This window comes from Anomaloglossus baeobatrachus, chromosome 5 (assembly GCF_048569485.1).
Source record: "Anomaloglossus baeobatrachus isolate aAnoBae1 chromosome 5, aAnoBae1.hap1, whole genome shotgun sequence".
Classification (NCBI taxonomy): Eukaryota; Metazoa; Chordata; class Amphibia; order Anura; family Aromobatidae; genus Anomaloglossus; species Anomaloglossus baeobatrachus.
The window spans coordinates 154010622-154037527 of NC_134357.1; the positions used below are offsets into that span (position 1 = coordinate 154010622).

At 44.2% G+C, this 26906-nt stretch overlaps 1 protein-coding gene across 1 annotated transcript; it reads left to right on the forward strand.

Moving 5' to 3' along the window:
• LOC142311011 (steroidogenic acute regulatory protein, mitochondrial-like) lies at nucleotides 1-23729 on the forward strand. Its single transcript, XM_075348977.1, has 7 exons — nucleotides 1-86; nucleotides 11698-11817; nucleotides 13789-13925; nucleotides 14657-14812; nucleotides 15244-15428; nucleotides 17798-17891; nucleotides 19166-23729. Exons 1-7 carry the CDS (start codon nucleotides 23-25, stop codon nucleotides 19268-19270), a joined length of 861 nt encoding a protein of 286 aa, XP_075205092.1. The 5' UTR covers nucleotides 1-22; the 3' UTR covers nucleotides 19271-23729.
• The last annotated feature ends 3177 nt before the right edge of the window (nucleotides 23730-26906 follow it).

Sequence of the window (26906 nt, forward strand, 5' to 3'; positions counted from 1 at the left end):
CGGGCTGCACATACATCACACCATGCTTCCCGCAACTCTCAAACTGTGCTGTGGTATTTCCCACCAACATCTCCGCAAACTCACCGGTACAGTATACCACTAATGCAATATCACATTCTTCATACAATATTTCATAATACTTTTTGCTGTATTTCATTAGCTCAATCATGTTATTATAAAGGCAAGGTCTACTTGTTAAATTTCAATGACTTAAAGTGATTTTTCCCTTACAGATATCACAGTCTCTTGATTTCTTAGGAAGGTTACTGGTCTTTTAGATTAATTAGGGTTATAGTCTATTGAATTCTTGATTTAATGCCCGGTAAATGTTTATCTGGTCTTCAGATAGCCCATTGTTACAATTTATTGTGATGAACTATACTAATATAGCACATAGTATGTATGGTAGTTATTTTTGCAACTTGTAAATGAATGTTAATGTGAGAAAAAGATGAAAAAATAATGACTCAAGTCAAGTATGTGAGCTCAGTTAACCCTTGTCTGCTTGTCTACTATGGGGTCAATGTGACCGGATGCAGATTAGTACAACTAGTGATTTTTTTCATGGTACCAGACAAGGGTTAAAGAACTATGTCAAGACTCTATGTTAAATAAGCATTAGGTTCTAGATATGGACCTATATGACTTTTGTATTATAATGCAGTCAGTGCAGTACTATCACTATTTCTATTATAATGCACTCAGCGCAGTACTATGACTATTTGTATTATAATGCACTCAGTGCATATGACTATTTGTACTAGGATTTTTAGCATCAATATTTTATATATATATATATATATATATATATATATATATATATATATATATAAAATATATATAAAAAAATATATATAAAAATATATATAAAAAATATATATATATAAGATATATATGTGCCCTGATATATATATATCATATATATATATATATATATATATATATATATATATATATATATATATTGATGATCTCATAGTTATAAGTAATTTATAATTTTTCTGAATGGACTACATGGTGGCTATTTAAATACCACGTGTAGAACGTTACAAGTAAAATAGAGATTGAACTAAAATGTGCGTCTAAGAATATATACATCGTAATAAGACATTGGGCTCAAATTCTTCAAAATGGCACTTGTGGCTTATGAACTTAGAAGAAAACCAAAAATGTTGTTTTATTTTTGTCTTTAATAGCTCTCCAAATAGAATAATGGGCCCCACATGTCCTCTATACAGAATAATGGGTCCAACATAGCCCTCTTTACCGAATAATGTCCTCACATAGTCCTCCATACAGAATAATGGCCCCACATAGCCCTCCATACAGAACAATGGGCCCCACATAGCTCTCCAAACAGAATAATGGGCCTTCCATAGTCCTCCATATAGAATAATGGGTCCCACATAGGTTTCCAAGCAGAATTATGGTCCTCGCTTAGTCCTACAAACAGAATAATTGCCCCCAGTCTTCCATACAGAAAAATGGGCTTCACATAGTCCTCCATACAGAATAATGGGCCCCACATAGTCCTCCATACAGAATAATGAGCCCCAAATAGTCCTCCATACAGAATAATTGGCGCCTGGCATAGCAGGCCAAATAAAATCAGCCTCACTCTGTGTAAATTGGTTCGCGCTCAAGTGTCATCCAAGTGCATTGCTTTTTCCACAGATCCATAGACATGATCTGACACTTAGATCAACATCACTTATGCCTCCTTTTTTTCCTCAAACTTGCACAGCCCATAGAATTTCTTAGTACCAGTATTATCTGTGAACACCACAGGTAGCTGAGAAAATCAGTCATGTGCACGGGCCCTAAGACTAAAGGGGGCTTTACACGGTAGCGATATCGGTACCAATCGGTATCCATCGTTTGTGCGACACGGGCATATCGCTGCCCGTCGCGCAAAAAATTGTGCTCCCCGGTCCCACAGCTTACCTGCCCTGCGACGTCGCTCTGGCCGGCGATCCGCCTCCTTTCTAAGGGGGTGGGTCATGCAGCGTCACAGCGACGTCACACGGCAGGCGGCCAATAGAAGCGGAGGGGCGGAGATGAGCGGGACGTAAGAATCCCGCCCACCTCCTCCTTCCGCATTGCCGATGGAGGCAGGTAAGGAGATGTTCCTCGCTCCTGCGTTGTCACACACAGCAATGTGTGCTGCCGCAGGAACGTGGAACAACATCGCTAATGAGAGGTAAACTATTTTTTGTTTTAGGACGACCTCTCCACGGCAAACGATTTTGGATGATCGTTTTAGGTTGCACATAAGTGTCACACGCTGCGATATCGTTAATGACGCCGGATGTGCTTCACTAACGACGTGCCCAAACATTAACGATATCGCAGCGTATAAAGCCCCCTTAACAGTCCTCTAACCAATGTGGAGAGACTAAAGCGGGCTTTACACACTGCGATATCGGTCCCGATATCGCTAGTGTGGGTACCCGCCCCCATCTGTTGCGCGACACGGGCAAATCGCTGCCCGTGGCACACAACATTGCCCAGACCCGTCACACGTACTTACCTGCCCGGCGACGTCGCTGTGACCGGCGAACCGCCTCCTTTCTAAGGGGGCGGTCCGTGCGGCGTCACAGCTGCATCACTGAACCGCCGCCCAATAGAAGCGGAGGGGCGGAGATGAGCGGGACGTAACATCCCGCCCACCTTCTTCCTTCCGCATAGCGCCCGGGAGGCAGGTAAGGAGAGGTTCCTCATTCCTGCGGTGTCACACGGAGCGATGTGTGCTGCCGCAGGAATGAGGAACAACCTCGTTACTGCTGCAGTAACGATTTTTGAGAATGGACCCCCATGTCACCGATGAGCGATTTTGCACGTTTTTGCAACGATGCAAAATCGCTCATCGGTGTCACACGCAACGGCATCGCTAATGCAGCCGGATGTGCGTCACCATATCCATGACCCCAACGAGTTCGCATTAGCGATGTCGTAGCGTGTAAAGCCCCCTTAAGATGAGGGATCTACTACACGTCGAACACTTTCGAACACCAGCGAACAGCATTGAAAACAATGGCAGGCAAACAAAAACACATAGATGGATAGATGGATAGATAGATAATAGATAGATAGATAGATAATCGATAGATAGATGGATAGATAGATGGATGGATAGATGGATAGATAGATAATAAATAGATAGATGATAGATAGATGATAGACAGATAACAGATGGATAGATAGATGATAGATAGATAGATAGATGGATAGATAGATGGATATATAGATGGATGGATCGATGGATAGCTAGATAATAGATGGATAGATAGATAATAAATGGATAGATAGATGGATAAATAGATGGCTAGATGGATAGATAATAGATAGATAGATAATGAATTGGTTGATAGATATTACTGCTTTTATTTATGATGTATGTGTTTTCCCCCGAAACAGTATTTCGCATACAGCCGTGACCCTGTGGGACCTTGGGTCTGAGTTCTCGCAGGGTTACTGCCAATGAGTGACGTCACTCTATTTCTAGCCAACCGTGAGAAATGTCTTGGAATTACCCCTGTAGTCTCGTTCACGGGGCTGCATTGAGTGCTATGTCAGGCGCCGCTGGATCAGCATACTGTCACGCTCCCAATGTCCCAGCACCGCTCCTTACCCACTGATCCGGTCGCACCATCCCAGCACCGCTCCGCTCCGTACCCACTGATCCAGTCCACGTGCCCACCGGTCACGGCTGCCACTCCCGCTTGTGCTCCCCTGCGTCCTGCCCTTGTGTCTGACTCTGAGTGGTCTGACTCTGAGTTGTCTGGCTCTGATTCTGAGGCTCATGCTTCTGTATAGGATCGGGCCGCGCCCACTCTCCTGGTCTTATAGCCCCAGCACACCTGAAGCAGGATATGACATAGGGCTGTGCTGGGTATATAAGACTGGCCTTTACATGTGGGCGGGGCCTGATCAACGTATCTTGAAACTTAGTTTTGAAAGCTAGGTGCTCAGGTCCCCTTGTGCCATGTCCCGTTACCAGTACTACTGCTTGTCATTACTACCCGGCACCTGTACCAGTATTCCTTATTGTCCTAAGGAACTCCATGACCCCGGTGACTTTGTTCTACCTGTCCCCTGTGGGACGCTGTTCCCGTCCCGGCCACGCTAGTCCTCCGGCTACCGTGTACCCAGGCCTCCGGTAGGGTGCACGGTCCAGTGGACCCACCTCCTGGACCTTACACATGCAAGCGTCGTGGGACCTCGTGTGGATTACGTCGGACCTGGAAGGGTATTTTGGGTTTTAATAAAATGGTGAAAGAGGGGGATTTTTTGTGTTTTATTTTAAATAAAGGATTTTTTGGTATTGTGTTTATTTACTGTCACTTATAGATTAGTCATGGCATGTTATAGACGCTGCCATTACTAATTTTGGACTTAGTGGCAGCTATGGGCTGCTGCCATTAATGCCTTATTACACTGATTGCCACTGCATCTCGGCAATTGGGATGAGCCGAGTAGAGATCCTGGGACTGTTGCATCTAATGGATGCGGCAATTCCGGATGGCTGCTGGCTGATATTTTTAGGCTGGGGGGCTCCCCATAACGTGGGGATCCCCATCCTGAGAATACCAGTTTTCAGCCGTGAGGCTTTATCTTGGCTGGTATCAAAATTGGAGGGGGACCGCACGCCGGTTTTTTTAAATTATTTATTTATTTATTGTACTGCACAATATAGACCCGCCCACCGGCAGCTATGATTGGTTGCAGTGAGACAGCTGTCACTCAGCGTGGGGGTTCGTCTGAATACAAACAATCACAGCCACCGGTGAGCAGGGAATGTGTGAATATGTTATAAGACTAATCAGGGGGTTCGAGAAGATGAAAGAGCTGCCGCGGGAGCAGTGTGACAGCCGCCCGGTGATCGGTAAGTATGAAGCGCTTGCCCCTACCCCTTTGCATCTGATTCTGGTCCCCATACACTTTATAAGGGGAGCAGTATCTGGCCAAATACCAGCCCTCCGAATGTATGTTGCCTGATTTCTATTTGTCTGTGTATGATACATGTATGTGTCTGTGTGTGAGTGTGATATGTGTGTGTTTACTGTCTGATTAATTTCATATTCCTCTTCTAGTGACATCACTTCCTTGCAAAACACAGGGAAGTGATGATCACTATGTCCCAAAAACGCGAAATAACGCAGGGAATAACACAGGAAAACGCAATGAAACGCACAGAATTTGCTACCTGCGTTATTCCCTGCAGTATTTCAGGATTACATTACAGTCAATGGAGTGAAAGACCACAGGGACCTGCGGAAAAGAATTGACATGCAATTCTTTTTTCTGAAGAAAACATGCTGCAAAACCTGTATGTGAAAAGCCAGTTACGCTTTTGGTGATCGAACCGTTATCGAAAATAACCTGGAACTGTCGAATTTGAAGCTAATTGTTCGCGTTCGTCGAACGACTCGAACATCGCCGAAAACAGGTCGAACTTGAGATTGGCGAACAGTTCAATTTGAACACCGCTCATCTCTAGACGGGACAACACTTCAAGCTCCAGCAAGTCCTTGTCATCAACAGAAGAGGATGAATTGTAGGATTAATGGTGTGTTAATAGGTGGTGGTGCCAAGGTGTGTTAATAGTAACTAAGGTTTTGTTTTTTTTGTTTATTTTTTCATTTTAATGCTAATTATGTAATTTGTCAACATATTGTAGACAGTGTCCTGGTCTGTAAGAACTACTTAGATTTATACTCCTGGTGTATGGTTATACCAACTTTAAGTAGGGGTTCAGCGTGCGCTCAGTCATCTTTATGGCAGCTATATAGAGAGAAGAGAGCAGGAGAGGAGTCAGCACAGTGCCCACTGTGGTGGTGGCATCATCACTATGACAGTGACATATCATTGTGCCTTCACTCCTGCTCTCTTCTCACTGTGGCAGTGGTATCATTACTATGACAGTGACAGAGTGCTGTGCCACCTCTACTCTTGCTCTCTTCTCACTGTGGTGGTATCATTACTATGACAGTTATGCGGGCGTCACACGGTACCATCTATCGTGCGATAGCACGAGCAATCGCACCTGCCCCCGTCGTTTGTGTGCCACGGGCAAATCGCTGCCCGTGTCGCACAAAGTCGTTAAACCACCGTCACACGTACTTATCTGCAGAGCAACCTCACTGTGGGCGGCGAGCATCCTTTTCCTGAAGGGGGAGGGATTTTCGGTATCACAGCGGCGTCACACAGCCGGCTGACAATAGAAGCGGAAGGGCGCAGATGAGCGGGACGTAAATATTCCGCCCACCTCCTTCCTTCCGCATAGCCAGTGGGTGCAGCGGGACACAGGTAAGCTGTGTTCATTGTTCCCGGGGTGTCACATGGAGCGATGTGTGCTACCCCGGGTACGATGAACAACCAGCGCCATGAAAAATAAACTATTTTTTAAAAATAAGTGACGTGTACACGGCTCACAATTTGTGACCGATTCTGCGTCGCTCGGAGGTGTCACACGAGATGACGTCATGAATGATGCCGAATGTGCGTCACGAAAACCGTGACCCCGACGATGCATCGCACGATAGATCGTCTCGTGTGTTGCCCACATTACAGAGTGCTGTGCCACTTTCACTCCTGCTCTCTTCTCACTGTGGTGGTGGTATCATTACTATGACAGTTACAGAGCGCTGTGCCACCTTCACTGCTGCTCTCTTCTGACTGTGGTGGTGGTATCATTACTATTAAAGTGACAGAGCGCTGTGCCACCTTCACTGCTGCTCTCTTCTCACTGTGGCGGTGGTATCATTACTGTGACAAAGCACTGTGCCACCTCTACTCCTGCTCTCTTCTAACTGTGGCAGGGGCATGATTACTGTGACAGTGACAGAGCGCTGTGCCACCTTCATTCCTGCTCTCTTCTCACTGTGACAGTGGCATCATTACTGTGACAGTGACATTGCACTGTGCCATCTTCACTCCTGCTCTCTTCTCATTGTGGCGGTGGCATCATTATTATGACAGTGACAGAGCGCTGTGCCACCTCCACTCCTGCTCTCATCTCACTGTGGTTGCCATAAAGATTTGTCAAATCTGATTGAAGGGGTTGTGTAACACCCCGGGGTTGAGGGGTTTGGGGGGGTTTCACCCGATACGTCGCCGGGTCGGGGGTGCAGATGCTCTGCATTGTCATGGGCTAGCCTGGCCCAGTGTCGTGACCCCGAGACGTACAGGAGGATAGGAAAGGTGGTGGATGGGAGGCAGGACGGAGGATGGGAGTGGTAGTGACGGTTAGGAAAGTCTTTTATGATCGTGACGCCACTTGTGGTACGCGGCCAGGGATGGTGCTGCTCTTGAGGGCTGATGGTGAAGGTCGTAGCCAGGATGCTGTCACTCCCCACAGGTGGATCAGGATTACCCCGGGGAGGATGACAGAGGACGGGTGGGGGTGGTGGTAGTTCCCGTTGGCGCCGAAGCGCTGGGCGACGGCAGCAGTAAAGGAGAGGCAGGGGCTGCGGTTCCATGTCTTTTACTCACAAGCAGTTCAGACGCTGCACCAGAGTACTGATCTCTGCCACAATGGGCTCCAGCCGATCTCGGATAGTCGGCGGTCACCGCCGGTGCCCGTGAAAGTCTTTTCGTGAAGTGTCCCTCGGTTGCTATCCGGAACCCGGGCCAAGCCTCCTGCTCCAAGCCACGGGCCCACGAAGGAAAGAGGAACACTAACTCCCGTTGTCAGTGCTAGATGTTATCCCAAGTTGTGCCCGGGAAGGTCTCCTGTACTGTGATGGTTGTGCCTACTTCTACCCCAAGTGGTGTTGCCTCTCAGTGGCTGTCCTAGTGACGGGGAAGTCCCATGCTCTGTGATAGCTAACTACCCTGTTTGCCCTAGTCCAACCCTCTGTGGGAAGGCTCCTTACTGTTGTTTGTGTTTGTTTTCTGACCGAGCACTCCGCCCTATAAACCAGGCTGTGTTCATAATCCTTATACCAGGAGTCCTAGCTGCCCAGACATGGATGTTAGTCCAAATACTGACATTTCAAGTTAGAATTTTTAGTCTAGCTGCCCAGAAACGGATGTTTTTAACCTAGATAGTGGCCTTTTAGTTAGGTACCCGGATTATTGAGATTTACCTTGCCGTTGGTTTCCGGGCTTACATGCATTGGCCAATTCATAAACTAAAAATCTCATTTTTTCATATAGCAGTAATGCAGTACCAGAGTTCCCTTATACATTATTGGCATTTTAGTGTGCAGCTGTATGCATCATGTATTTGCTATGTTTTTTCAGCTGGCACCTATTCACACTTGTAGGATGTGTGGGTCAGTTTATTTGAAATATTTGTTTTTGTGAAGGCACCGGCAGTTAACCCCCCTCCTGACCCGGGATAGATATTACCCCTGAAAAGTGGAGTAATACCCTGTTGTGCCTGAAGCCAAGGGCGCCACAGTTGTCTCACAAACAAAGTTGATTTTAATCAATAGAACTTGGAATAATAATAATTTCCACAATTGGATGTATTTAACAAAATATTCCTGTGCTGAGATAATCTTATATATGTGTCCCTGCTATGTATTGTGTTATGTGCTATGATCAGACCATATCCCTGTATGGTCAGACACGGCCATTACACAGTATACAGCAAGGACACATGTATAAGATTATCTCAGCACAGGAACTTTTTTTTAAGCACATTCAATTGTGGAAATTATTATTATTCCAAGATCTATTGATTAAAATGAAATTTGCTTGTGGGAAAACCCCTTTAACTGGTCAGAGTGCAGGTCTGCTTTGCCCACAGCCAGTGCTGCACACAGTGTAATGGCAGCGAAGGCTCTGTGGAAAAAGCTGATAGGACCCAGACCTATGGTATGCAATGTTGCTATTCAGATGACTTTTTTCTCTGTGTATCGGATAAGACTCACCTATTCAAGTCTCTGGTTGTTTTTACATGTGCATTGCAGTTCCTTAACATAAGAAATATGTATTTTGTCTTCTAATCTGTTAATAACTGCTGATGTATAAACACGGAGGACAACTGAGATGAAATATTGTCTGTTTGTCCTGGATTATAATTGGTTGTTTGCTTTTTTTTTAATTGCTTGTGTATACATAGCCTAGGAGAGAGGAAACGTTTGCTGATAAACATGTAAAATAATGATTTAGCACAATTTACATTTAGTATATTGTTACAATCTAAAACTAAAATGTATTTTGAAACTTCTGCTTGAGTTAAAGTTACATTTAACATTATGTATTGATATACACCATATTGCTTATATTAACTCTAAAAGTTTATTTTTAAAAAATAAAAAGGAATAACTTGATTATTTTTGGACTCTGATTGCTGGGAGTCCCACTGGTCCCGAAATCAGGGCTTTAGATTGCAAAGTACATTGCTGGGCAGCCTCGTCTTGATTGGAGTGCAGGTGCACGTGTGCCCGGCAACCTGAGTTCTGTTTTCCTAGCCACCACAGTCCCCATCATTTGGGTACACTTGGCATCGCCAGGCAACTTCCATTCTGTGTGTGCCGTCCAAATATTCCCCTTCCCCCAGGCCAACGTAACTGTGGGGTTAGTTACACTCAGGTCCCTGTACTGGAAAAGAAACAGATTTATTTTCCAGAATGGGGACTTGAGCAGAACTAAGAGCACAGTTACTTTGGCTGCGGGGGAATATTTGGAGGGTGCACACAGGACGGACGTTGACAGGCGATGCCAGTAACACACCAGTTGATGGGGAGTGTGGTGGCTAGGTAGTCATGTGGCGCCCTGGACAAGCCAGGGGCCACAGAGAACAACACCTACACACCCCACACTCCCGGTCAGGCACACCGAAGTCAGACACAAACCCTTGTTGCCTTCCTCCAGGGGCTGGTGTTCACACCAGGGGGGTGGGCCAGGCGGTTGGCCCCGCCCACCGAGGAGTTCACAGTCCTGGAGGCAGGAAAAGCAGAGAGATCAGTTTGAGAGTGGAAAGTGGAAGGAAGGAAAGTGGTAGTAGAGCAGACTGAAGTTGGTCCGGGTGTGTGGCCCGGACGGATCAGCAAGGTTGGCAAACGGTGGTGACCGTCTGCAGGAGTGGCCTATTGGAGCTAACCGTAAGGACCGTGGACGGGCGGTGGCCCGGCGGTACCGGACCGGTACGCAAAGAGAAGCCAGCACCATCCGGCAGGGGCTTACGGACCCCGGCAAGGCTAGGAGTCGCCGTGAATTTGCCAAATCCGTTAGCGAAGGGAACCTCCTGGGTTTCCCAGCAGACAAGTCCCGACAGAAGGCAACCGTCCAACCGAGAGAGGGAAACACAGTCACCGCCAAGGCTAAAGTTCCCAGGGCCAGAGCCTGCGGGCAAAAGGGGCTCCTCCAGCAACCATCCAAGCTGGGGAGCAGGTTACCGGTGGGAACCCATTGGAACCGTTACACTACATAAGTGCAGGGAAAGGCAGTCACCATCAACCCGCCGGGAGGAACAGCACCGCAGCCATCTGTGGGACCCGTCCATCCAGCCGTGTGTTTTACCGAGAACTGTGTCCTCATCATTGGCTGAGTGAGTACCACCGTGCCGTGCGGCACAGCGCTGCCCCCGCGACCCTGCACCTCACCAGGCCCCATAACCCGCCTGCCATCCATCCGTAACCCATCACCGGGCCCCGGGACAACCAACCCCCTACCCACGGAGGGGAGAACTAACATCAAAGCTGCTCCCTGTCACCGCTCCCAGGATCCCCGTCCAGAGCAGCGGTGGTGTCACCAATATCACCACAACCGTGGGTGGCGTCACGGACAATAACCAATTCCCCACGATCCAATCCCCACCCTTTTCACTCACGGGCGAGGAGTGCCGCTCGAGTCCCCAGGATCCGGCCCACCGCTCAAGCCACCACCGAGCAGCAGCAGCCGCAGCAGCAGCGGCCGGACCCGAGCAGTGGGAGAGCGCAGCGTCCCCTCCTGTCCCCGCGACAGTCAGAACAGAGGTTGCTGGATGATGGGGACTATGGTGGCCGGGTGCTGTGTCAGGGCAGGTAACAGAACAGGGACTTGTGCATTTAGCTCAAGCACCACAGTACTCGATCAAGCACTGAGCGTTCCGAACACCCCAATTCTCAATGCAGTGTCCAGCATGCTCGTCCATCACTAGTGACAAGCTTTGAAATAAAATTTCATCTATATATTATCAGTGTCCTCTAAGTCTGTAATGCCATATCTTATATCAAACATCTTGAAGGTTTTTCAAATAACAAAATCTCACAAATTAGGTTGTGGCTTGTCTTAGATTGTTAGAGCAAGAGAGTAGAGGATGTTCTCCTTTTGTCTCATTACCTTGGCACATTTCAGACAATAGTTTGCATATTTTTCCTTTCCAAGCCACACACACATACTGTACATACATCATTATAAAGGTGACAGTGAAATACACCGACCATTCTTCGAGCCATGACTTTTGTCAGCACCATGGATAGAGATTTCACAGTTTCTCTGCAGCTGACATGTTTGTATGATGACCTTGAAGAATATGCCATCTGGAGATCATTATTTCGCTATACAGGTTGCCTAATGACCTAGTATGTCACATTGTAGTTCTCATTTCTTAAAAATAGGTTGTAGGTTTATTTTAATAAATCAGTACATTAAGGTTATATTAGGAAAATTGTCACTTTGACTATTTTTGTTTCCATGTTCATTAAAAGTAGTATAAATGATCATTAATAACTCTGTCTTTCAATATCCTTGTGTTTCTAGGCTTACAACGCCCGGCTGTTGGTGCTTTTGGAAGAGAAATGTCAAAATTTATTTTGAAGACTCCAAGAGGTTTCCCACATATACCCGCATCTCTGCAGAAAATGTTATGTACAAAACTAGGTAAGTTAGTCCATGATTGAATAATGTAATATTTAAAGGGGCCTTCCATAAGGAACACATAGCATCTCTCCTTGGGGTACATGATACTTTTCATGTAGAGTGAGGAAAAAAAGTATTTAGTCAGCCACCAATTGTGCAAGTTCTCCCACTTAAACAGATGAGAGATATCTGTAATTGACATCATAGGTAGACCACAACTATGAGAGACAAAATGAGAAAACAAATCCAGAAAATCACCTTCTCTGATTTGGCAAGATATTTTTGCAAATTTTGGTGGAAAATAAGTATTTTGTCTATAACAAAAGTTCATCTCAATATTTTGTTATATATCCTTTGTTGGCAATGACACAGGTCAAACGTTTTCTGTAATTCTTCACAAGCTTGGCACACACTGTTGGTGATATGTTGGCCCATTCCTCCATGCAGATCTCCTCTAGAGCAGTGATGTTTCGGGCCTGTCACTGAGCAACACAGACTTTCAACTCCCTCAAAAGGTTTTCTATGGGGTTGAGATCTGGAAACTGGATAGGCTACACCAGGACCCTCATATGCTTCTTACAAAGTCACTCCTTCGTTGCCCTGGCAGTGTGCTTGAGATCATTATCATGCTGAAAGACCCAGCCATGTTTTATCTTCAATGCTTTTGTTGATGGAAGCAGGTTTGCACTCAAAATCTTATGATACATGGCCCCATTCATTCCTTGATGTCCACGGACCAGTCGTTCTTGTCCCTTTGCAAAGTAATAGCCCCAAAGTAAGATGTTGCCACCCCTATGCTTCACAGTAGGTATGGTGTTCTTTGGATGCAACTCAGCATCCTGTCTCCTCAAAACACAATGAGTTGTGTTTCTACCAAACAGTTCTACTTTGGTTTCATCAGACCATATGACATTCTCCCAATACTCTTCTGGATAATCCAAATGCTCTCTAGCAAACTTCAGATGGGCCCGGACATGTACTGGCTTAAGCAGGGGAACGTATATGGCACTGTAGGATCTGAGTCTCAAGCGGCATAGTGTGTTACTGATGGTAGCCTTTGTTAAAGTCCTAGCTTGATGCAGGTCATACACTAAGTCCAGCCATGTGATTCTGGGATTTTTGCTCACCATTCTTGTGATCATTTTGATCCCACGGGGTGAGATCTTGCGTGGAGCCGAAGATCGAGGAAGACTATCAGTGGTCTTGTAAGTATTCCATTTTCTTATTATTGCTCCCACAGTTGATTTCATCACACCAAGCTGCTTGCCTATTGCAGATTCAGTCTTCCCAGCCTTGTGCAGGGCTACAATCTTGTTTCTGGTGTCCTTCTGTTTGAGGTTGTGGACAGGTCTCTTTTATACTGATAACAAGTTCAAACAGATGCTATTACTACAGATAATGGGTGGAGGACAGAGAAGCCTCTTAAAGAAGACTTTACAAGTCTGTTAGTGCCAGAATTCTTGCATGTTTTAGGTGACTATATACTTATTTTCCACCACAAATTGCAAAAAAATCTTGCCAAATCAGACAAAGTGATTTTCTGGATTTATTTATCATTTTGTCTCTCATAGCTGTGGTCTACCTATGATGTCAATTACAGGCCTCTCTCATCTTTTTAAGTGGGAGAACTTGCACAATTGGATTGGTGGCTGACTAAATACTTTTTTCCCCACTGTATGCTCACCCAGTATGTGATTAGTGTTATATCAGCTGTCACTATTGGGCTGCAGGTCAGACTTCATTCAGATGAACCTTGGATGTCTGAGGAAAGTATGACAACTGCAGCTAATCAGTGGTCGCTGATTGTCTGCAGCTCTCAGGTTGCTGAACAATGGCAGACCTAGTACTGATAGTGCTGGACATATGTTACTTTTATTTTACACTGGGGAATATGGCATTCAAGAAGTGGTTTTCCTAGTAGTGCCAGCCACCTTTAAGTTGAAAGGCAACAGTGTATATGTTAATAAAAACCTCACATGCTGAATTTTACAGGAATTAATAAAGTTTCGGACAGAGAGAGCACGATGCTTTCCAGCCAAGAGTTGTTTTACTGTTCTCAAGCTGAAGACACACTACATCAAGCAATGTGTATGCTCCAACAAGATGGTTGGCAGGCTGAAACATATCAGGTATGGACACCGGCAAGCTGATCTATGCCAACTAGCAGCCTACTGTCATGCGGTGTTCTTCTCTAATTTCCTCAGGTGTCTTGGCATCTCCAGACTCTGTTCACACTGCAGAGTCTGACATGACACCTGGTGCTGTTGAGTTAATCTGTCAGAGCCGGGCGTAGACCGGTTTTGTGTTCACTGTTCATCAGTCTAGCAGGAGTTAATTCCTGCTGGCTTGTGATTGCTGCTGTGGTCACAGGTTGCTGAGGACCTATCACAGCCACCCCTGTCCTTTAAAAGATGGTAAAACCTAGTCCCTCATGCCGATTATAGCTCTAGCTTTGCTCCAGCGATACCGGTTGTGCGTGCTGATCCAGTTGTTGGTGAACTGTTGTATGCTATTTGATGTGGAAATATCTTTGTTGCTTGTTTATTTCCTTCCTGTGCTTTATTTCTCCCTGAGCACATATTGTCTTTTCCCCTGTGTGTGCTTGCAGTGAGTTTGAGTCTTGCTTGGTTTTCCCCTTTCTGTCGGTATTTGTGGCATTCAATACTCCAATCCTAGCCCTCCCCGGGGGTGAGGGAAAGGGGGTGTTAGTCAAGAGCAATTCATGTGTACCTTTAAAATAAGGGACAGTTTAGGGTGCCTAGTCTGAGAGCAAGTCTAGGTGCTCCTATTCCTAGTTAATGCATCATACCTTGTGATACATTCAATCCTTTTTCTAATTCATGTTAATTATTTTCTGCAGAACAGTGACTGGATTCTCAGCAAAACATTCCCAAGGATAGGAAAAGTATTTCGAGCTGAAGCAGTAATAGACTCGCCACCAGAACACATCTACAGTGAACTTTTTGAAAAACTTGAACAAATGGATCAATGGAACCCAAGCATCAGCAAAATTCAGGTAAATAAAGTTATAATTTTTTGTAGGTAGGATAGTAGTATATCAACATTCATTTTCAACAAGAAGTTCAAGAATCTATGATGCTAAAGATACAGCAAACTCCAGAAGTACACTATTTCTGTACTCGTATTAAAGGTATAGTGCTAGCTGAGACATTTTATGACATATTTAAAGGGTTCGGATCACATCTCATTAATAGATTTTGAGTGTGGGATTTGCCCCTCTCTGCATTTTGGGAATATCTTATTACTTTGCAGTAAGTGTCACAAAGAGGCTCTCATATCTATTATGAGTACAGAAAATTCAGAAGTGGTTTTGGTGGGATAAAAATTGATGACCATAATATTTTCACATATCCTATACATAGAATAAGGTACAGTTTTACATTTCTATGTACATTTTTAATGTCAATTATGTGGGGCTTTTTTCAGATTCTACAAAAAATTGGAAGAAATACTCTACTGACGAGAGAAATCACAGCACAGATCCCTGCAAATATGGTCAGCCAGAGAGACTTTGTTAGTGTTCGACACTGCTATCGAAAAGGATCATCACTGTATCTTATTGGAACTGCCACTGAGTCTCATTTAATGCCTCCCCAAAAGGGAATGATAAGGTAGGCACATTTCTTACAATTAGAAAATACTAAGTTTAGGGCCCCGATCATCAAAGTGTTTTCTGACATAAAACGCTATGAAAAATTACAACATTTCTGAGGAACGTGAATTTGCAAAAAGAAAGTTGTGACTCGGCATTTTCATGCCTCTTTCGGATAGCTGCGCCAAAGTGGACGGAGTTGGGGAGGAGCCAAGAGATGAGAACGGTCGCCTGAGAAATTCATCAAAAGTGGCGGCATACACTGATAGGATGCATTGACTTCATTATGAGGTCGTGTTATTTGGACTGGCATACAAAACCAGACAGAGCCTGTGGAGGACAGTGGTGCCATTTCTGGATAAAAATTCACACAGATCACTAAACTTAAGTCCGCTTTACACGCTTCAATATATCTCACAATCCGTAATTGGGGTCAAGTTGTAAGTGATGCACATCCGGCATCGTTTGTGAATTATCTGCGTGTGACACCTACGTGCGATCAGGATTGAACGCAAAACCGTTGATCGCAAACACATCGTATCTTTGTCTAGAATTGAATGTTTTGTTGCACGAACCTAGTCAATTGAAACGTGTGACATCCCTCATACGATTTTGATGTCTGAGGCTATGAGCGCAGGTGTGCGCTCTGCACCGCAGCTTAAAAAAGGTCCGCTTCAGAGCGCAGCTGAAAAGATCACAATGTCTGTCATTCACTAATCTCTGTCAGTCGGTCACTATCTCTGTCCCTCTCTCTCTGTCAATGTCAGTCTATCCCTCTTACCCCCTCTCTCATACTCACCGTCGCTTCCAGCTCTGCTGCATGAAGGTGACCGGAGCTGCAGAAGACACCGCCGCTCCTGTCAGCTCCACGGAGCTAATGAAGGGAATAGCGTGATCAGCTGAGCTGTCACTGAGGTTACCCGCTGTCACTGGATACAGCGGTGGCCGCAGGTAACCTCAGTGACAGCTCAGCTGATTGCGCGGCTGTCTTCAGTTGCTGCGTGGAGGTGACAGGAGTGGCTGTGTCTTCTGCAGCTCCAGTCACCTTCATGCAGCAGAGCTGGAAGCGACGCTGGACCATCCTGGATTACGCCGGACAAAGAGGGCTTTTTCGAGCTTATTAAAGTGGTGAACGAGGGTATATGTTTGTGTTTTTTATTTCTAATAAAGGATTTTTTCGGGTGTGTGTATTTATTTACTGTCACTTACAAATTAATCATGGAAGGTATCTCGGGGAGACGCCTGACATGATTAATCTAGGACTTAGTGGCAGCTATGGGCTGCCAATAACTCCTTATTACCCCGATTGCCAACGCACCAGGGCAAATAGGGAAGAGCCGGGTACAGTCCCAGAACTGTCGCATCTAATGTATGCGGCAATTCTGGACGGCTGCTGGCTGATATTGTTAGGCTGGGGGGCTCCCCATAACGTGGAGCTCCCCATCCAAAGAATACCAGCCTTCAGCCGTATGGCTTTATCTGGCTGGTTTTAAAATTGGGGGTGACCGCACGCCGTTTTTTTTAATTATTTAATTATTTATTTCACTGCACAGTATGGACACGCCCACCGGCTGCTGTGATTGGGTGCAGTGTGACACCTGTCACTCAGCGTGGGGGCGTGTTTCACTGCAACCAATCATAGGCGCCGGTGGGCGGGGAAAGCAGGGAATACGAGATTGTTTAATGAGCGGCCGGCTTTTTCAAAATAGTAAAAGCCGCCGGAGCAGTGTGAATGCCGTGCAGCGCCGCGCCGGGGATCGGGGATCGGTGAGTATATGAGAGAGGGCTGCTCAATTCAGTTACTCAGGAGTTTAGCGGTCACCGGTGAGTCCTTCACTGGTGACCGCTAATCAGGACGTGACACAGACAGAGCCGCAGCATGACAATGAAGTCGGGTGAAGTTAACCTGAGTTCATTCTGATCGTGCGGCTCTTTCTGTGTCTGCTGTCATCTGCCATTCATCTCTGCTACATGGCTGTCTGTTTCTGCTGTTAGCAGCCATGTAGCAGAGCTGAATGGCAGATGACATAGTAAAAACGCATCCCTACACATTACACACGCTTGACAAGTCAATAAATAAAAAAAAAAGGGTGCCCAATGCATAGGTCACAAAACACATGATCTAAAGGATCGCACACAAAATTGATCAATTTAACATAGACTACTAACGCACGTGTGACAGCAAATGAACGACCTACGTGTGATCTCATTAGATCACATATGCGATCTGGGCGTGTCACATCGCAAACGTGATTGCACAACAAATTGCAACGTGTAAAGCTGGCTTTAGGCTATCACTTTAACCTCTCAGTAATTCACTTGTTTAGCTCAAACAAAAGTCTATAATTCAACTACTGTAGTTGAGAAATAACATATCTGTTTTTGTAGGGCAGAAGCTGGTCTCACCTGTATCGTTCTCCGGCCCTTAGATGGCGACAGTGGGAAAACTCATTTCACGTGGCTTCTAAATCTAGATCTCAAGGTTAGCCTTTTATTAATATGTTTATGCTTTTCATAGTTCCGTAATTGTAACTACTTTAGGCCCCTTTCACACGTCAGTGATTCTGGTACGTTTGTGCTTTTTTCTACGTACCAGAATCACTGACATACGCAGACCCATTATAATCAATGGGTCTGCTCACACATCAGTGATTTTTCACTGAGCGTGTCTCCGTGCGGCGTACCCGCGTGTCCGTGATTGCCGCACGGAGACATGTCCATTTTTTTCTGGCATCACTGATGTCCCACGGATCACACAGTGGTGTGATCCCTGAAACACGTGCCAGAAAAAAACGTACATATAAAATAAAAATCATTTTTACTCACCCGGCTTCAGCCGCACTCTTTGCAGCCTGTTCTGCCTGCTGCTTCTGAGCTGGCTCATTACTGTCATGCATATTCATGAATGCACGACACAGCCGACCCAGAAGCAGCTCCTGCGGGGGTCAGCACCGGCCGGATGCTGCACCACGGGAGCGTTCAGCACCATGGAGAGCGGGATCGGGCACAGGTGAGTTAATTTCTATGTGCAATCACGGATCACGGAGAACGGAACCCGGATTGCATTTAGACAACCCACGTGTGCCGTGAATCACGGCACACGGAGGGACATGTGCGTGTTTTACACGTCAGTGAAGAACGTCTGTGTTTTTCACTGATGTGTGAAACGGGCCCTATATGAAGGGTTTTTTTTACGTTATTTGTTAAAGATACACATTGAAAATATGGCACTATCAATTCACAACTTCACATATGACATAATATTTGTGATAATATAAATACTATATTTGTCAAACTATTAGATATACTGTCACATGCTCCAAAATCTGAAATTTAGGCAAAAAAAAATTAAAGCTTATAAAACTTTCCTCTTGGTGAAACGGAAGTAATGCTGTAGTCTCTTATGAAAATGTTATAAAAATCTTATACTTGTCTCCTGCACTGGCCCCTGACTCCTGGAGCTCACACGACATTGTGTGCTTACCTTGGATCACTGATTGGCTGCAGCGCTCACAATTTCCTTGGATGAAACTCAATCATCCAACGGAAGTGTTAGTGAAGAAGCCACTAGTAGCTTAATAATGTCATGTGGTCTTCGAGAGACCAAGCACCGACATGATGCGGGAAATGAGTGTAAAGGGTTTTTTTTATCTTACAAGGAGGAAAACAGCATTTAAGAATGGGTCGTCCAAGTAGTTTTTTAACAGATAGTAAACAATCTGTAACTTTTCTTCTCTACACATTTTCTTTCCATAGGGCTGGATTCCGCAGTCGGTGACTGATCAAGCCTTGTCACAGTCACAAGCCGATTTTATAAAACATCTGAGGCGACATCTGTCATCAAGGGAAAACATGTGTTAGCCGGTTACAGCGGCGTCGTTCAAATAACAGTACAATATATGTTGTTACTAGTGAATATACATATTTGAACTGATATAGCTTTGATTTCTGGTGTTAAAGTGTTTTTTCCTGGAAATGTTTTATAAATTCTAGCAATTTCTGAAACCAACATTTTTGTAATGTACCTTAAAAATTCAGCTGAATTTGACCACTTTCTGCTTTCTTTCAACACCCAACATGACTTTTGGAGACGGGATGGACTCCCACTCCACCTTAAAACAACCATGACTACAGTAAGCCTAGACACTGAAATAAATACACTTTATTCTGATTGTCAAAATGGCCACAGCTTTACTTAAATCACAGGATTAAAACAATCACAGTAGGAGTCGGGTGAAGTGCTAAACATTGGGATTCACAAGTACTGTGCTATCCTCAGCTGTCTGACAAACAACACCAGGCCAGACAGTCATAAAGGGGGCAGCACGCACTGGCTTGCCACTCAAGTAGAGCCAGTAAACTTTCAGGGCACCAATGACCCTATCATCTTCACTCCTGTAGTTAACCCCCGTACCCGTCCCTAATTGACGTTACCATAATGACATCCTTCAGGCTGGCCACCAAAGTCTGTTCACGACCATGTTACATCCTCTATTAGTTAAAATTAGTCTATCTTAACTTGTCTGCAAGTTCCACCATGACTCCTACCCCGCAAAGCTGGGACAGGTTATAAAGTAATAGCCACATATGACAGTTTTTAGCCTTTTTTGTATAATTTAAACACCTAGTTCAATTAAGCAAATATACAAGTAGATGCACTAATTAAGAAAAGGACTAAACTTGGCAAACCTCCAACTCACAAGGAGTCATCCAACAGCTGTCAGGAGAGGAAAAAAAAAACTTGTGGAGGAAACCTCCATGGAACCATGGCTGTAAAATTGCCCTATCCTTGAGATTAGAAGGTTAATGCTAACTTTAGCTCTTTATAGCCATGATAGAATTGGACATGGGATGAGATATATGAAGGCTAATTCAACAAATAAAATAAGGCATTTATCACTATAGAAGTAATAATCAAATAAAGAGTTGTACTATAATCAATATAATAGGGCAGCAAGGCTGGTAATGTTTCCTTCAGTTCTGGTGAGAGACAGAGGGAGAGAGAGAAAAGACAGAGAGTTATATCCTCTTTCTAAGCCTCACCCTTCCATTAAGAGACCAGGCCCAGACTTACTGTGCTCCTTCCTCTTAAAGCAGAATCATTCTTGCTTAAATTCTACAAAGCTATAAAATAAAACTACAGAAGTTATAGCTCCACCCCTCCCAAAGTCATGTACCCCTTAGCTTAATGCTTCGGGGGTGTCTTTCTTCAGTCACATGGAAGGAAAATGCTCTGATTTTGAGATGTCAGTAAACTAAGACTGTCTTCTTCACTTTACTACAAGCAGCAACCCTTTAGACCAGTGTTCCCCCAACTCCAGTCTTCGAGAGCTACCAACAGTGCATGTTTTCAGGATTTCCTTTGCATTGCACAGGTGATAATTTAATCACCTGCACAGATGATGATTTCCCCACCAGGGCAATGATAAGGAAATCCTAAAAACATGTACTGTTGGTGGCTCTCGAAGACTGGAGTTAGGGAACCCTGCTTTAGACAATGTCCCACATCAGCTCTTTGCTGGTGCCAACCTTCACCCAAGCTGCACCATATAATCATGTCATCATTGTGTCTTGTGGATACAAAAAAAAGCCCAAATTAAGCTGCCTGTGAAGGAAATGGATCACTCACTTTTATGTCTCCAAAACACTGCTCCGGGTGGTCTATACCCCAGTAATTTGAGGATGACTAATCAGAGGGCTGGAGAGGTAGCAGGTACCAAAGCTGAGGGGTATTTAGATTAATTAACTGGTTTGAACTTATTGAGAGGGTTAAACCAAAGATGTACGGACATCTCAAAACAAGAGCAGTGTCCTCTACTGTCAAGAGAAAAGAACCATAGAAATTGTGGTCTTCGACTAAGGGACAAAAAGTTAAGAAGTCCAGTTGTATTCTTTAAAAAATATTTATTTTGTCAGAAATTGGAAAATCTTATTTTATTTCTTGGAAAACACCTTAAAGCATCTGTGTATTAAGCAAAGAAGTACTGTGTATTGGGTCAATTGTCATCTATGAGCAGAATCATTTATATTCCAGTGATAGTAGATCTGTATCGTGCTATGAGAGGCCCTGGACATTGACGTATTGAAATTCTATAATAAAAAGTAAACAAACTGGTGAAGGCAGCATATTCGTTTAAAGAGAATTTTTTCAACAGTTTTCTGAGAGCAGAATGCAGTAAGGGCAGAAGCCCTGATTACAGCGATGTGTCACTTACTAGGCTGCTTGCTGTAAGTTTGATAAAATTGCTATTTTATCTGCTTCAGATCTACCAGTTTTTTGAATGCTGACGTCTGTATAACTCCACCCTCAGCACTGATTGGCAACTTTCTGTCTACACTGTGCATGGGCAGAAAGCACCGAATTGGTTGCAAGAACAGTGATATGCAGAGCTTATGAATATGGAGCACTACAATGCAGCATGTTTACTAGTCCTCTAGTCACAGTCTCCTGCCGATACAATTGTGATTTTATCAAAACTACAGCAAACAGCCCAATAGGTGACACATCACTGGAATAAGGGTGTTTTCCCCTATATAATGTTACTCTGTGATTAGGCTGCAAAAACTGGTGACAGATTCCTTTGAACAGGAATGCAATCTCTTTATTGGTTCTGCCTACAACTAAAGAATCAATAGACATAGAATTTTCTAAAATCTTTCCAGCCTCTAAGATTCTTTATGTGCCTTTGAATCAAACTAAAAAAACATTGTTATACCTCTGTATGAAGCTGTTAAGTCCAGCACATGGAACCACTGTAACACTGAAGTGGCAAGGGCCCACAAGTAAGGCCTAAGACACGCGGCATGAAAATCGGAGCAAGTGGAATGCGCTAAAACATCACATTCCACTTGGACCAATATTACTCTATGTGTCAGCACCCATGAGCGATTACTTTCACAGCCCTAATCAGACCAAGAAAACAATCACACCATGCTGCAATTGTAATTCATTCCTGGTTTCTCTCGCACCCATTCAAGTCTATGGGGTGAGAGAAAAATCGCACTACACTCGCGGTACACTGGTGTACTGCGAGTGCAGGGCAAGAATGGCAATAACCGGCTATGGAGGAGAGAGGGAGATAAATCCCTCCCCTCCACAGCGCCAGCCTGCCCCTCCTCAGCACTGGTCCACCCCTCCTCAGTGCCGGCCCGCCCCCCGCAGCTGAGGTCCGATCGCATGATCGGACCTCAGTCGCAGTGACACTCGCATGACACTCGGCTCCCACTGTGCTGCTAGCATGAGTCAAGTGTCATGCGAGGATCGCACTAGTCCCTCGTGTGGCCCCGGCCTAACATTGACTCTGAGGGCCCACTGTTCAGCTAAATACCAATATTACATTAGCCATTTTCACGGATTTACCTTGCTTCATTTTTATAATCAACTGGGTTTGTTAAACAAATAATCAGATGCTGCTTTTATCTGTATAAAGTGAATCAAATATATTGGGTCAAGTACTGCTCATGCTGGGGGGTAACTGGTCAACAGAGCCCACCGGGGGATTCACCTGTTCTCTGGTGGGCCAGTCCAAGTATGCGTGGAAGCTTTTCTAAGGCTTACAGCAACCTTAAACTGCAGAAGCAATGTATACTGTACATACAACTATCTCACCCATACAGCATTTTCCATACACTTTCCTAGTTAGGCTGCCATCTACTGACTAATCTTTGCCTTCTACAATGCAAAATATCCCAAACTACAAATCTAGAGGAACTTTCTTATTATATGAATTTAAAAACACAATTGATCAATATTTTTTCAGATTTTTTTTTTTACAAATCCAAGTCAATACTTTTAAAATCCCCTACAGAACAATAAAAGACTTGACAGCATGGGTCTTTTTAAGAGACCACCCAAATGTTAGACTCTTCAGGTGAATGAGGGACAATTGGGGGGTCATGTAAATGAAATTTGTATATATAGACACATGTATAACTCTATGTACTGTATACAAGTTATAAACTTGCCTGATATTTAAAGCTTTGTATATATATGTATTCCGTAAACTCTTAATATGTATTATTTTTAATACTGTACAGACTAGCAGAATAAATATTATGTTTTATGTACATTATGTGCCAATGTCTTTTGAATGTCATGCTTTATTAGCTTGATTTGACATGTGCATTGATATTTTTCCTAAGAAATCTCTCACAAGTGGTGGTAAACTTTCAAGGTGAACTAGACTCGGGCTGTAATGACATATTGACAACCATTATGGCTGCCTATGTCAACATTCCATGACTGAGTAAGCAAAAAGATCTCATTTGGAAACTGTCACATGCCTAATTTCTATCAGATCCCACTTGTAAATAAAGTCATTTGCAGAACATTTTAATATTATGTGGAATTGCTTAACCCTCTCAGGACCAGGCCATTTTTTGTTCTTTCTTCGAAAAGCTTTATTTTCATGCCAACTTTGCTGTATGAGGGCTATTTGCAGGATGAGTTGTAGATTGATTGACACCATTCACTTTATTATACGCATAAGTTATATTACAAATGATTTACAATGTTACACCGTTCATTGTTCTATACAAATGATCTGCCAACATGATTCCTCAGGGCAGTATGATCACAGAAGCACCAAATATGTAGTAGAACTATTTTTAAATTTTAGTAGTCAACAAAATTCAAAACTTTGTAAAAAAAAAATGTTTAATGTCACCATTTTCATTTTTTATTTTTCATTCTATGGAGCTGTGCAGGAGCTTGTTTTTTTGTGACAAGATGTAATTTTTATTGGTACCAATTTGGTATACATATAGCATATTGGTTATTGTATTTGTGAAGTGAGTTGACGGACAAATAACAATTCAGTTTAGATTATTTTAATTAATTTAATATACTCATAAATATGAATCTTACAGATAAGGTGATACCGAATATTTTTTTTTTTTATTTGTTCAATGATTTTTTTTATAAAAATAGCGGTGGATGAGAGACAGGTGTAGGGCTGGTGCTCCAATAGCCCTGCCAGAACAGAAAAGACACAACTTGCAGACCTATGTAGTAGTCTAGACATTAAAAATCCTTCCAGGGACACAGCGGTACAGTAGCACTAATTGTCCCCCTCCCCATAGGTCTTTAAAAGAGCAGGGAGGTACAGCCGATGCAACACAAAGCCCTATGGGGAGGAGGGCGATTGATGCTATTGTACGCTGTGTCACTGGAAGGATTTTTAATGTCCAGACTACAAAATGGGTGTGAAACTTATGTCTTGTGGGTAGTGCCAGGCTTCTGTGACCAAGAGGCCTACACCAGTTACTGTAGCATGTCTTCCTTTTTCTAATTCTATTCTATTGCCAGTAGCACCAATTGTCCCCCTCCCCATAGGTCTTTATAAGAGCAGGGAGGTACAGCCCATGCAACACACAGGTCTGTGGGCTGGCAATAGAATAGAATTAGAAAAAGGAAGACATGCTACAGTAACTGGTGTAGGCCTCTTGGTCACAGAAGCCTGGCACTACCCACAAGACATACGTTTCACACCCATTTTGTAGTCTGGACATTAAAAATCCTTCCAGTGACACAGCGTACAATAGCATCAATCGCCCTCCTCCCCATAGGGCTTTGTGTTGCATGGGCTGTACCTCCCTGCTCTTATAAAGACCTATGGGGAGGGGGACAATTGGTGCTACTGTACCGCTGTGTCCCTGGAAGGATTTTTAATATCGAGACTACTACATAGGTCTCCAAGTTGTGTCTTTTCTATTCTGGCAGGGGTATGGGAGCACCAGCCCTACACCTGTCTCTCATCCACCATATTTTTCTTCTGTCAATAGTCTAGAGACCAATGGCTATGCCAAAACTGTGGTGCTGGACTGTAAAATTTATTTTTGCTGTTTTGGAACCTTTTTAATCCCCCTAATGGTGTATTCTGTGACTTATGTTTAGCCTCCCATTGAATTCAAAGGGGTTTGTCAAGCTTTGATAAAGGTGTGAAGTTCAGTTTGTTAAAGGTTTGGCGAACGTACCCTTTGTTTGGTTCAGTTCGGTGAACCGAACCACAGGAGGTTCGCTCATCTCTACTCACCACACATCTAGACAAGTTTCTTGGAGGGAGTCTAGTATTCAAAGATCCCTTTTACACTGTTTATGCACGTCAGGGGCTATCCAAACACAACATGATGCCCGCAGATCATTCCATCAAAATCTGCACTCCAAAATGTCCATCTTTATTTTTGGAGCTCTGTAATGTATCCAAACAGTAGTGTTCCACCACATATGGGATATCAGCATACTCAGGAGAAATTGCACAACACATTTTTAGATTCATTTTCTCCTGGTAACCTTGTGAAAATAAGAAAAATTGAGCTAAAAAAAAAATTTTGCAGAGGAAATGTGTTTTTTGAAATTTTTATGGCTCAACATCCTAAAATTCTGTGAAGCACCTGAGGGTTCAAGGTACTCAGATCCCTTCTAGAAAAGTTTTTTGAGGGATCTAGTTTCCAAAATGGGGTTACTTGTGTTGTGTTTCCACTGTTTAGGTAAATCAGGGAATCTCCAAACGCAACATGCCATTCGCTAATGATTCCAGCCAATTTTGCGTTTGAGAAGTCAAATGGAGCTCCTTCCTTTCCAAATCCTCCCGTGCGCCCAATCAGTTCTTTTGCCCCAAACATTGGGTATTGGTATACTCATAAAAAATTGCACAATAAATTACCGTATGTGGTCCATTACACCAAGACATCAGTTTTACCATATAGTGAACACAGTGAATAAAATATCTCAAAAACATTGTGCAATCACACTTTTTTTGCAATTTTTCCGCATTTGGATTTTTTTTGCTATTTTCCAGTACACTATATGGTAAAAGTCATGGCTTCAATTAAAAGGACAACTCATTCCACAAAAAACAAGCCCTCGCATGGCTATATTGATGGAAAATTAAACAAAGTTACGGCTCTCAGAATAAGAGTGTCAAAAAAATAACTGAAAGCGCAAAATCAGCTGGTTCTGAAGGGGTTAATTCTGCAACATTCACTGCGTTTGACTCGATGGGTGTTTTCAGAGTCTAAATTGTCACTACCAGGGCCGGTGTCAGCACCCTGCATGCCCGGGCAAATGCCGGGGCCCTGGAGAGCCGGGGGGGCCCACTCGGCCTCGTCAGTTCTGGTGCCCCTTGGCCGGGGCCCACTCGCCTTAGTTCTGCTGCCCCGGGCTGAGTTCCAGGGACCGCAGTCCTCAGCAGGAATCTGCGGTGCCGTCCCTTTAAGGAATGCAGACTTCCTGGTTTGAACTTCATCTGTGGGCGGAGCTACCGACCGACGTCCTGCTCAGTCCCACAGATGAAGGAGGTGCAGTGCCAGCCAGCAACTTCCCAGCACAGCACTTCTTTCCGGCGCTGTGTGGGTCCCCTATCCACCGTGATCAAGCAGTATGTGCCCTCCCCGCCCCCCGATTTATGGGCCCCGGTGAGCTGTATGGGCTTCTCCCCCCCTAGGTGTATGCCCTGCCCCCCAGTGCCGTATGTGCTGGCCCCCGGAGCTGTGTGTT